Source organism: Loxodonta africana, chromosome 9 (genome assembly GCF_030014295.1).
Source record: "Loxodonta africana isolate mLoxAfr1 chromosome 9, mLoxAfr1.hap2, whole genome shotgun sequence".
NCBI lineage: Eukaryota > Metazoa > Chordata > Mammalia > Proboscidea > Elephantidae > Loxodonta > Loxodonta africana.
The window spans coordinates 56,101,277-56,115,377 of record NC_087350.1 but is presented as its reverse complement, the minus strand read 5'-3'; the positions used below and the strand labels follow the sequence as shown (position 1 = coordinate 56,115,377).

At 36.7% G+C, this 14,101-nt stretch overlaps 1 protein-coding gene across 1 annotated transcript in view; it reads right to left on the bottom strand.

Annotated features, from left to right (window-relative positions):
• The window catches only part of MEGF9 (multiple EGF like domains 9), a 137,201-nt gene that overhangs the window by 18,371 nt on the left and 104,729 nt on the right, over positions 1-14,101 (bottom strand). Inside the window, exon 4 of the mRNA XM_023545342.2 lies at positions 6,568-6,711. Coding sequence (XP_023401110.2) covers positions 6,568-6,711 — 144 coding nt within the window. The remainder of the gene's footprint in view (positions 1-6,567; positions 6,712-14,101) is intronic.

Genomic DNA, 14,101 nt, shown 5'->3' with positions numbered 1-14,101 from the left:
GCCCAAGAGACAGAAAGGGCCACATAAACCAGAGCCTACAACAGCCTGAGACCAGAAGAACTAGATGGTGCCCAGCTACAACCAATGACTGCCCTGACACGGAACACAACAGAGAATCCCTGATGGAGCAGATAAGCAGTGGGATAGAGACCTCAAATTCTCATAAAAAAGGATCAGACTTAGTGGTCTAACTGAGACTGGAAGGACTCCGGAGGTCATGGCCCCCAGAACTTCTGTTAGCCCAAGACTGGAACTGTTCCCAAAGCCAACTCCTCAGACAGGGGTTGGACTAGACTATAAGACAGAAAATGATACTGGGGAGGAGTAAGCTTCTTGGCTCAAGTAGACACATGAGACTGTGTAGGCAGCTCCTGTCTGGAGGGGAGATGAGAAGGCAGATGGGGACAGAAGCTGGCTGAAAGGACATGGGGAATACAGGGTGGAGAGAAGGGGTGTGCTATCTCATTAGGGGGAGAGCAATTAGGAGTACATAGCAAGGTGTGTATACATTTTTGTATGAGAGACTGGCTTGATATGTGAACTTTCACTTGAAGCACAATAAAAAAAAAAAAGAAAATAGATTGAAGGATTGAAATCAAGGTTTGTAAAAGTCTTTCATGTACAGACCAACTAGACTTCAAGACATGACATTCAAAAGCCCTGCCCCATGTTCTACTCCCTCCACCTTTTACTATGTTTCTGCCGTTTCTAACTAGCTCCTTGATCAAACAAGTTGTTTTAACATTTCTGTGCCTTTCCTCATAACAATCCCTTTATCTGAAACATCCTTCCTTCTCCTGGCCATCTGCTAAATGCCAACATTCATCACAAGACTCAGATTTTATATCACCTCATCTCTGAAGCCTTTGTTGATATTCCCCCACTGCAGAGAGAGAAATTGTTCTCACTTTTCTGCATCCACTGTAGTACATAGGGAAACACTGGTGGCGTAGTGGCTAAGAGCTACGGCTACCAACCAAAAGGTCGGCAGTTAAAATCCACCAGGTGCTCCTTGGAAACCCTATGGGTCTGTTCTACGCTGTCCTACAGGATTGCTGAGTCAAAATCGACTCGACAGCAACAGGTGGTAGTGCATAAATCCATGACATTCGGCACTGCACTTGCTTGTTTGTATGTTAGTCTCTCCATTAGAAACTGTGAAGTCTGACAGCATTAAACTATCCGAATCAACTCAGTACTTCCTACCCCGAGTCTACAGTGTGAGCTCAATATGTGCTTTGGAATGCATGGATGCCAAATTGGACTTGTCAAGACCCTGTTCAATGTTTGGCATTGATTTCCTATCTACCTCTACGTGGGTACTTTTCTAGATGTCCAAATCTACACTCTTCAAGGCCCATTTCAAACGTCACCTTCTCCGTGAAGACCTCTCTGTATCTCCCAGTAGGATCCTCCCACCTCTAAACTCTCATCACTCTAGTTTTGTACCTCTGACCAGTTTCCACCCTGGGTTACAGTTACCTCCCTTTCTACAACATGAGCTCCTGAAGGTTAGGAACCAGGTCTTCATTCTCTTGTCATTATCCAAAGCACCTAGAATAGAGCTTGCACATAGTAAATGGTCTCTATGCATATTGGATTTGTTAAAAATGCCTTTTTAAAAGCCAACTAAATAAAGGCTAAATATAAAATCAATGGTATAATTGAAAAATACAGTATGATTAAGCAAGTTATATAATGCCAGCATGTCAGATTTAAGTTTTGGCACGTATTTCCCTGATATAAAGACTAATTTGAAGATTACTTTTTTGAACATGGATCCTAATAAGACTTGTAGGCCCCTTAGAGTTTTGAAATAACATAGTTGAGAACAGGAAAAAAAAAATCTATTATTACTGTCAATTCATTTACAAAATAAAATAGGTCTAATGTATAATAATTTCATGATTAATATTCTTTTCCTTTAATGACATTTCTGGTAACCATTAGATACTACATAAAAATATGATAAAGTCAAGTTATCCCACAGTTGAGATAAAATAAACCTAATGTTAATATAAAAGAACTGAAGTCAATAAAAATTTGAGTAGCCTGTCATATATATTCAGTGGAAGGTGTACTGGCCTAGCAATCAGGAAAAAATTAATTCTAGTCCCAGTTCTATTATTTAGTAGCTGTATGACCATGACTATAGAGACTGAACACATTGGTTTTCCTTTTTTTTTTTTTTTAGGTGAAGAACATTCCTTCCCACCCCAAATAAAACTTTGCTCATTACCCAATATGTAAAAAAGATAACTGCTATTATGTTTGAAGGAAGAGATAGAAATCTCAAACCCCCTTCTACTCCTCTTACTACTCACTTCAACTAAGATGAAACCATGAAGCAACTCAAAGTAAACCTAGGGTTCCCAGAAATACAATAAAAAACCATTGGATGAAATGCTCATTCCAGCTCCAATCCTCTACACAAGCGCTTTTTTCCAGACATTTTTCTAATCCATAATTTTGTTTAGTTGTTACAATTCTTAAAAAGCCTTAGGATGAGATCCAGATTTTTCAAAACCTGTACTTTGATGCCCAAAACTTTCAGTAAAAAGAAAAAAGTAATCACCTTGAAAACAGATAATCTGAGGGTAGGGAAGGTAGTGAGTTAATTCTTGGGACAGGTTAGGGAACTTTGCATGAAAGTAGAGATGAAATGAGATTGGTCTGGTATGGTTAATTACTGAGAGTGGATGATGGGTATAGGAGATTGATTATATTGATTATATTCTCTCTACTTATTTTTTTTTTTTTTTTAAAGTGTACCTCTAAGAATATTATATACAATCCCTCATCTGTCAGTTTGTTGTACTGTGGTGGCTTGCATGTTGCTGTGATGCTGGAGGCTATGCCACCAGTATTTCAAATACCAGCAGGGTCACCCATGGGGGACAGGTTTCAGTGGAGCTTCCAGACTAAAACATACTAGGAGGAAAGACCTGGTGATCTACTTCTGAAAAAAAATTGCCAGTGAAAATCTTATGAGTAGCAGCAAAACATTGTCTGATATAGTGCTGGAAGATGAGCCCCTCAGGTTGGAAGGCACTCAAAATACAGCTGAGGAAGAGCTGCCTCCTTGGAATTGACCTTAATGAATCTAACGGATGGAGTAGTTTTCGGGACCTTCATTTGCTGATGTGGCATGACTCAAAACGAGAACAAACAGCAGTAAACATTCATTAGTAACTAGAATGTGGAAAGTATGAAGTATGAATCAAGGAAAATTGGAAGTTGTCAAAAATGAAATCAAATGCTTGAAGATTGATATCCTAGGCATTAGTGAGCTGAAATGGACTGGTATTGGCCATTTTAAATCAGACAGTCATATGGTCTACTATGCCTGGAATGACAAACTGAAGAGGAACAGTGTCACATTTGTTGTCAAAGAGAACATTTCAAGATGTGTTCTGAAGTACAATGCTGTCAGTGACAGGATAATATCCATACGAAGAAGACCAGTTAATTCCATTATTTTTCAAATTTACACACTAACTACTAAAACCAAAGAGGAAGAAATTGAAGATTTCTACCAACTTCTGCAGTCCGAAATTGATCAAACATGCAATCAAGATGCATTGATAATTACTGATGATGGGAATGCAAAAGTTGAAAACAAAGAAGAAGGATCAGTAGTTGGAAAATATGGCTTTGGTGATAGAAATGATGCCGGAGATCACATGAAAGAATTTGCATGACCAACACCTGGTCATTGGAAATATATCTTTTCAACAACATAAATAGTGACTATACAAGTTTATAGTCCCTGGGAAAGGCAGAAATTGAACACAAAATCAAAGGATTTCAAGCATACTGCTTTTGTTAGGCATTATCTTTCCATAAAAAGGCTTCTAACTTTTAAAATTTATCATATGGCAGTGAATTAATTCACTTATTCAAAAATCATTTACAAAGCAACTATCATAAGGCAGGCCCTGTATTCAAAAGAAAGGCAAAGGACTAATATAATTTTAGCTCTTATTTAAAATTTCTATGAAATTCTAAAATCTTAAATTCTTTGACATTAACAGCATGTTGATATGCTTATAAAAATAAAAAATCCACTACAGTATCCTGATATTGTGGAAACAGACTTAGATTTAATACGCAATATTATTTTTCATTTTCCTGACTCCAGATAGCACTCCTTCTAATTTATCCTAAATGGTTAATATGCACTCACATACATGGTGATAATTAATAAGGTACAGCACCTCTTTTAGTAAAAATCGTCTGACGTTCATTCCCATGTAGAACGGAACTCCCTTCTTTTTCGCCCCACCATATCCTATATATACATTTGCTATTTTTAGTGCTTTATTTATGTGTTTTTCTCTCCCTAGTAGACTGTAAACTCCTTTAGAACAAGGGTAACTTTTAATTCTTTATATCTTTGAATCCCCTGCCTAGCACAATGGCAAGCACGCCCTAGGTGCTCCATAACCACTTGCAGAATAAAACAGACCTTCCTATTAAAAGAGAAACACTTCAGTTCCCATTACCCGGTGCAGTAATCAGCTTTCAAGATGACCTTTAATAATCCCCACCTCCTGGTATTCACACCCTCGTGTAGTCTCCTCCCACACTGACTAGGGCAGACACATGTAATCAATAGGATATTGAGATAATGACATTCTATGATTTCAGAGGCTAGGTCATAAAATACACTGCAGCTTTCATCTTGATCTTTCTTGGATCATTTGATCTAGGGAAAGCTAGTTGTCATGTTGTAGGACATTCAAATAGCCCTATGAAGAGGTACACATGTTGAGAAATCAGCCCTCTGCCTTTAGCAAGCCATCTTGGAAGTGGATTCTCCAGCCCTGATCAAGCCTTCAAATAACTGCAGCCCTGCCTGACACATCTTGATTACAACTTCATGAGAGACCCCAAGCTACCACAAGCAACAAAAGAAAAGGTAGATAAATATAACTTCATCAAAATTGAAAACATTTGTGCTACAAAGGATACCGCTAAGAAAGTTAAAAAACAATCTTCAGAATGAGAAAAAATATTTGCAAATCAATATATGATAAGGAACTTCTATCTTCTATCTATCTATCTATATACACACACTAGGTAGAATATATATATATCTATATACACACACTAGATAGTGTGTATATATATTCTATCTAGTGTGAGTATATATATATATATTCTACCTAGTGATACACATATTCTATCTAGTGTGTATGTATATAGTCTATCTAGTGTGTGTATATGTATATACATATAAGCTCCTTCAACTCAATGATAGATAGATAAATAACCAAATATAAAAATGAGCAAAGGATCTAAATAGACATTTCTCTAAAAAGATATAGAAAAGGCCGATAAGCACGTGATTAGCCATCAAGGACATGCAAATTAAAACAGCAGTGTGATGCCATTTCTCACCCACTAAGATAGCTACAATATAAAAGATATAATAACAAGGGTTGGTGAGGATGTGGAGAACTTGGAACCCTCATACAATGCTGATGGGATTTTAAAATGGTTCAGTCATTTTGGAAGAAGTCTGGCAGTTCCTCAAAAGGTTAAATATAGAGTTACCATATGACTCAGTAATTGTACTAGGTATATATCCAAGAGAAATGAAAACATATGTACACACAAAAAGTTGTACATGATGTTCACAGTACATGTTATAACATGGAGGAACCTTGAAAATATGATGATAAATGAAGAAGTCATTCACAAAAGTCCACATACTTTATGATTACACTTTCATGAAATGTTCAGAGTTGGCAAATCTATACAGACCAAAAGTAGGCTAGTGGTTGCCTAGGGTTGGGGAGCAGGTGGTGGGGGAAAAAGGGAGTGATCGCTAATTGGTACAGGGTTTTTCGGGGGTGGGGGTTATGAAAGTGTTGTAAAATTTATTGTGATGATAGTTACACAACATGGTGACTATACTAAAAACCACTGAATTGTATACTTTAAATAGGTGAATTATATCTCAAAAAAGCTGTTATGTAAAGGAAGGGAGGAAGGGATGGAGGGAGGGAAGGAGAAAGGAAGGAACCCCAAACCAGAACCATCTAGCTAAGCTGCTCCCAAATTCCTAACAGAAACAATGGGAGATACTAAATGTTTATTGTTTTAAGGCACTAAATTTTGGCGTAATTACGCAGTAATAGATAACTAAAACACCAGCAATAAATGAGAGTTAACAATATTTGTAAAATTATTCTATAGATACAATTAATCAACACTATTTAGTACCCAGGAAGAATGAATTAGTGAATATAACCATTAAATAGGTGAGCAATTTATGTCTGGATCAGAAGCTTCCCATTTTCCTTATCTTGAAGATCCTGTATTAACTCATTATGCTGCTTTTTAGAAATTTTAAGTCTCATTTCACATATTTATTTGCTTTGATTATAAGGCAAATCTTTGCTGTTTTTTTTTTTTTACCTTTATTGAGGTTTCTTTGCTGTTTTTATAACTCCCTTTCACTTACAACATCCAAAACTTGATTCATCAAAGCCATTTATGCCTATTGATAACTGATTCACTATTTTTTCCCTAAAATGAAGATTCAGAGAAAGGCCTTACCTATGATGCAATTGCCTGTAGATGTCACTGCTGAACAAGGGCAGCGAAGACATTCTTTAGTGGCATCAGGTCTCTGATAAAACCCTTCTTTGCATTCTTCACAGTGATCCCCTTTGCTATTTCCCTGGCAGCTTAAACAAGCACCTAAAAGAAAAAATATATATATTTAAAGAGTTAAAGATGAACTCTGAAAATATAGTAATTTTCAAAAACCATGCCTATAGCAAAAAGAGTTAGCCAGGAAAAGTGAGAGGATATTCTAGTTAAATAGCTGAACTAGACCTATATGTCTAAACATGTATAAACCTTAAAAACATTGGTTGGAAAAGGCAAATTGCAGAATGATACATACAGAAGGACAACAGTTATGCAAAACCACACCAAGCAATACTAAGTATACAGATATACAACACACTAAGCATATGAATACACATATGTGCAGTAAAAATTTAAATGTACACTGAGAGGGTATAGGCAAATTTTATGCTCTGCTTACCTCTGTGGAGGGAGAGAGAAAAATAGGGCTAGGGAGGAAAACAAAGAGGATCCCAACTTCATTTGAAATGTTCTATTTCAAATATATAACTATTCGCACACGTATAAATACGAAGCAAAGTACAAAAATGTTAATATTTATTAATTCTGAGTGTGGGTACATGGAGTTTGTTATATTATTCTTCATTCGCTTTTATATTTAAAAATTCCAAATAAAAATAAAACAATTGAGAAAACTAAAAGGAAGGAGGCAAGCAAAGTTATATATTTTGTAATAATACTCCTTTGGTACTCTATTTCTAAGTTAGAAAGGATGCTCTACAGGTAGCGAAGCAGCATGACATGTGAAAGCAGGGAATGACAATGTCCAGTGTCATTTACATTGCTTCTTTAAGGGGCCACAGAGATTCAAAGGGACACCTAGAACTACTATCACAGAAATAAGAGAGTAAACTCTCTACACAGAAACCCAGGAAGATGAAGAAATTTTCCATGATAAGATAAATACAGTTCAATGATAAAACTATTTATAAACAGTTTTGTAATTTGATTTCTTTTTCTTACTAGTGAAATCCTTACAAAAAAGAGAAGAGAAAATGAGGCTGAGAAATAAAATGGTCTGACAACTGCAGCAAGACTTGAAAATCCAAAAAGAGCAAATGTTACTAACATACATGCCAAATCTCAATTCTTAACAGATTACAGTAGAATTCCCCCAAAATTTCATGAACTAAACAGGAAAGACACCATCAAAACTTTATTATGTGAATATTTAGCTTTGAATTAAATCAAACTTTCAGGTAACTATCACCACTTTTATTCATGCAATTTTTCAAGGCCTGATATTGCTGATGTTTGCCGCACACGTAACCAAGTAGCACACGCAGAGTCACAGACACTCGGGTCTGGCTTCTTTCCAGACCTTCTTAGATGCTCATCCCTCTTTAACTATGTATCTTTGAGATAATAAAAATATTTGGAAAATACAGACTAGGAAATTTAGATTTTGGTAGTGATAATAAAATAATCTCAAATGCCAAAGTGCTCTGCAGATTGGAAAAAGTCAACTCCTGCATTATGTGTAAAATCTGTCTACTCGCTCTCCCCCTACTAAACATGTTCAATGGAAATATTTTTTAAGAAAAGAAATTCTGATAAAGTGCTAAGCTTTAATATAAAAATATCTCAAAAAAGCTAACAGTTCCGTATCAGAATATGGATGTTTGGGGCAGGATACATTCCAAAAATATGCTCTTCACCTGTGACTAATTTGGGAAGGAAAGGCCATGTTGCTACCATTATTAAAAAACGGTAATATCCACATATTTTAATACATTGCACCTTCAAGATGGCACATATAATGCTACTGGGCCCACATGCTTTATTATTACTATTTTTACTATTTTAGATAAGATCCCAAGCTTTTCTGCTTACCATAATATATGTCACTCTCTTAAGCCATTTATATTGGAATGTTTTGAAATTTTTTTCAGAATTTCTCAGTACTGTTTATTTATGCCCCCACACACTTCTCAGTTTGTGGTGCTGTGGGGGCTTGTGTGTTGCTGTGATGCTGGAAGCTATGCCACTGGTATTCAGATACCAGCAGGGTCACCCATGGCGGACAGGTTTCAGCTGAGCTTCCACGCTAAGACAGACCAGGAAGAAGGGCCCAACAGTCCACTTCTGAAAAGAGTTACCCAGTGAAAGCTTTATGAATAGCAGCAGAACACTGTCAGAAATGGTGCCAGAAGACGAGCCTCTCAGGTTGGAAAGCACTGAAAATACAACTGGGAAAGAGCTGACTTCTCAAAGTAGAGTTCACCTTAATGACACCAGTGAAGTCAAGCTTTCGGGACCTTCATTTGCTGATATGGCATGACTCAAAATGAGAAGAAACAGCTGTAAACATCCATTAATAATTGGAACATGGAATGTATGAGTGTAGGAAAATTGTAAATTATCAAAAATGAAATGGAACGCATAAACATTAATATCCTAGACATTAGTGAGTTGAAATGGACTGGTGCTGGAGATTTTGAATCAGACAATCACATGGTCTACTATGCTGGGAATGACAACTTGAAGTGGAATGCCATTGGATTCATCGTCAAAAAGAACATTTCAAGATCTATCCTGAAGTACAATGCTGTCAGTGATAGAGTAATATTCATATGCCTACAAGGAAGACCAGTTAACAGGTCTTCAAATTTATTATTCAAATTTATGCACCAAACACTAAGGCCAAAGAGGAAGAAATTGAAGATTTTTACCAACTTCTGCAGTCTGAAATCGATCAAACATTCAATCAGGATGCATTGAAAATTATTGGTCATTGGAATGCAAAAGTCAGAAACAAAGAAGGGTCAGTAGTTGGAAAATATGGTCTTGGTGATAGAAATGATCAGAGATTGCATGATTGAATTTTTCAAGACTAATGGCTTCTTCATTGCAAATATCTTTTCTCACCAACTTAAGCGGCAGCTACACACATGGACCTCACCAGATGGAATACACAGGAATCAAATCGACTACATCTGTGGAACAGAGGATGGAAATGCTCAATATCATGAGTCATAACAAGGCCAGGTACCAACTGAGGAACAGACCATCAATTGCCCATAGGCAAGTTCAAGCTGAAACTGAAGAAAATTAGAACAAGTCCACAAGAGCCAAAGTACAACCTTCAGTACATCCCACCTGAATTTAGAGACCGACTCAAGAATAGATTTGATGCATTGACAACTAATGACCAAAGACCAGACAAGTTGTGAAATTACATCAAGAACATCATACGTGAAGAAAGCAAGAGGTCATTAAAAGACAGGAAAGAAAGAAAAGACCAAATGGATGTCAGAAAATACTCTGAAAGTTGCTCTTGAACTTCCAGTAGCTAAAGCAAAAGGAAGAAATGATGAAGTAAAACAGATGAACAGATTTCAAAGCGTGGTTTGAGAAGACAAAGTAAAGTATTATAACGACATGTGCAAAGACCTGGAGTTATAAACCCAAAAGGGGAGAACATCCTTGGCATTTCTCAAGCTGAAAGAACTGAAGAAAAAAATCAAAGCCCCATGTTACAATATTGAAGAATTCTATGGGGAAAATATTAAACGACACAGGAAGCATCAAAAAAATATGGAAGGAATACACAGAGTGACTCTACCAAGAAGAATTGGCCAACATTCATCCATTTCAGGATGTAGCATATGATCAAGAACCAATGGTACTGAAGGAAGAAGTCCAAGCCGCACTGAAGGCATTGGCAAAAAACAAGGACTCCAGGAACTGATGGAATACCAATTACGATGTTTCAATAGACACAGTGCTGAAAGTGCTCACTTGTCTATGCCAAGAAATTCGGAAGACAGCTACCTGGCCAACCGACTGGAAGACGTCCATATTTATGCCTATTCCAAAGAAATGTGATCCAATGGAATGTGGAAATTATAGAGCAATATCATTAATATCACACTCAAGTAAAATTTTGCTGAAGATCATTCAAAAGCAGCAGCAGCAGTATACGGACATGGAGCTGCCAGAAATTCAAGCTGAATTCAGGAGAGGATGTGGAACAAGGGATAGCACTGCTGATGCCCAATGGATCCTGGCTGAAAACAGAGAATACTAGAAAGATGTCTACCTGTGTTTTATTTACTATGCAAAGGCATTTGACTATGTGAATCATCAAAATTATGAAGAACATTGTGAAGAATAGGCATTCCAGAATTGTGGTCTCTGTGAAGAATACTGACTATACCACGGACTGCCAAAAGAACGAACAAATGTATCTTGGAAGAAGTATAACCAGAATGTTCCTTAGAAGCAAGAATAGCAAGACTATGTCTCACATACTTTGGACACGTTATCAGGAGGGACCAGTCCCTGGAGAAGGACAACATGCTTGGTAAAGCAGAGGGTCAGTGAAAAAGAGAAAGACCCTCAATGAGATGGATTGGCACAGCGGCTGCAACAATGGACTCCAGCATAACAATGATTGTGAGGATGGCTGCAGGACCAGGCAGTGTTTTGTTCTGTTGTACACAGGGTTGCTATGAGTCAGAATCAACTCAACAGCACCTAACAACAACAACATTTATTTATGCCATGCTGTACAACGAGAAGTCAATGAGAAAAAAATAACCCCACTTGGTAAACACGTTATCTCAAAAATAAAAATGGATGATAGCTACACAATATGTAAACGTAATTAATGTCAATAATTGTACACATTGAAGATGGCAAATATTTTGTTATATATACCTTGGCCACCATAAAAAAATGAATGCAAGTATAATATGTCAACTAATCACATAAAACTCATCAGTTTTTAAAAACATATCGCTTTTACACTGCTTTAAAAATAGCATGCACACGAACAAAGCTATAGAGAAAAAAGACTGATGTATTAAGAAGATAGATTGGACATAAAACACCAAAAACCTAATAATAGTTGTGAGGTACAATGGTCTTTTAGTGGTTTTTCCCCCTTAAATTTTCAAATTGTCTCTAGTGCGTGTGTACTGCTTTTATTTTTTATTATCTTGATTTTTTTCCCTGATTACAAAATTAACACATTGTAAAATATATCACATACATAATGTAAAATATTTCAAGAACTCAAGCAATCTCAAAACATTTCATGTAGAAACTTAAAGCTAATGAATATTTTTTATAATAAAAATAAAGATCGTAACCTTTAAAATCCACATACAGTACAAACAAATAATGTGAATTTGTTTTTCTGACCATTTACAACTCCTTTCTGAGAGTCAGAATAGCATAAGAAAAATGGTATGGGATTTAATACCAGATCTGAGCTCTATTCCCAGCTACACCTCTTACCAGCTATTTGACTTCAGGCAAATAGCTTCTCTGAACTTCACTTTTCTAATCTGTAAAACGGGAGAGTAATGTGAATACAGGTAGATACGGGTAGTTCCTGATTTACGACGTATCACAAACCACACTTAGAACCATGGGGAGGGGTGCTGGTGGCTTGGCTTATATAACATGCATATAACTGAAGAAGCAAGGAGCGCAGATGTTGAACCTGTAAGTTTATATGTAATGTTTCCAGCCAACATAGGCAAATAAAGATCAGATTTATAAAGATACTACTAATAAAAGGCAATAATAATGAAAACTAAAAAAACAAAGAGGTTTTCAACTTATTTCAGAACCAACTTAAGCTGAAGTCATTGGAACAGAACCTGTATTTCAAAGGGGGAAACACTATGCCTCAATTTCTCCATCTATAAACTAAGAAAGCTGAACTAGATGAGATGCAAGATCCCTTTAAAATATAAAATTCAGGGATCTCCTTTTATGATAAACAATATATATAAATTAGCTGCAGTTTAACTTTGTTCATTGTGCTCTGCCTAGAATGACACTGCCTTAAAATTCACATTCTATTTGCTGAAAGATGGCCAAAGGGGTGGACCACCAAAGCCAAAAAACAAATGAATGCTTTCTGAAGATCTCATGTTCCTTGGCTATGCCCCTCTAAGATCTGGTAGGAGTAACCAAGAAAATACCTGACCAAAGAAAAGAATGCAGGGTTCCTTTCCAACCAAATTCTGGGATGCTTTGAAAATGTAAATTGCCACCTGTAAAAAGCTTTTTCCTTATTATTTTGCCATTTCATACTTTAAATATAAACCTGTCAGAAATACAGAAATGTACTTTGTTGTAGGAGGAAATGCCTGATCCTCTTTGTAAGACTGAAAGCAAAGTTTAACCTATCAAACTGAGTAAGAGCCAGTATGGTTGGGCCTAAGTGACAAAGGAGTAACAGAAGATGAGGTCAGAGAGAAAGGCAGGAGCCAAAAAATATAATATCATGTAGGCCATGGAAAAAAAGTTTAAATTTTATTCCAAGAGTGATGGGAAGACTTTGGAGGATATAAGCATGGAAATAACATGATCCCATTTTACATTTTGAAAAGATCATTCTGGTTGCTGTGTGGAGAGTGGACTGTGGTGGTGGGTGGGTGGGGGGAGGCTGGCAGGAATGACAAGAAAGGAGGTAAAGAGATTAAATGAGAGGGTGCCAAAGTAATTCAGAGAGATGATGGTGGCTTGAACAAAGGTGACAGCAAAGAAAGTCATAAACAGTGGTTAGATCCAGGGTGTATTTTGAAGGTAGGGGTAATAAAACCTCCTGATGGATGGGATATTTGCAGTAACAAAAAGAATAGAATCAACTATGACTCTTAGGCTTTTGGACTGAGCAACTGGGCTGGGGTAACCAAATTAAGAACAATGGAGGGAAAGAAGGCTTGGGATATAGGATAAAAAAATTGTTTGGGATGTGTTAGGTTTGTGACACCAGTTAAGGCATTCGAGTAAAGATATCAAATGGGCTGTTGGATACCTGGGTGCGGAGATCAAAAGAGAAATGTAAATCTGTTAAAACAGCATACATATAACCAGTTGCTGTGAAGTCAGTTTGGACTCCTGGGCCTTACTTTACCTGATTTTAGAACCTATTATACCGCCACAGCAGTCAAAACAACCTGGTACTGGTACAACAACAGATACATGGACCAATGGAACAGAATTGAGAATCCAGACCTAAATCCATCCACATACGAGCAGGTGATATTTGACAAAGGCCCCAAAAAAGTTAAATGAGGAAAAGACAGTCTTTTGAACAAATGGTGCTGGCAGAACTAGATATTCATCTGCAAAAAAATGAAACAAGACCCATACCTCACTCCATGCACAAAAACTAACTCAAAACAGATCAAAGACCTAAATATAAAATCTAAAATAATAAACATCATGGGAGAAGAAACAGGGACAACGTTAGGAGCCCTAATACATGGCATAAACAGTATAAAAAGCATTATAAAGAATGTAGAAGAAAAACTAGATAACTGGGAGCTCCTAAAAATCAAACACCTATGCTCATCCAAAGACTTCACCAAAAGAGTAAAAAGACTACCTACAGACTGGGAAAAAGGTTTTAGCTATGACATTTCTGATCAGTGCCTGATCTCTAAAATCTACATGATACTGCAAAAACTCAATG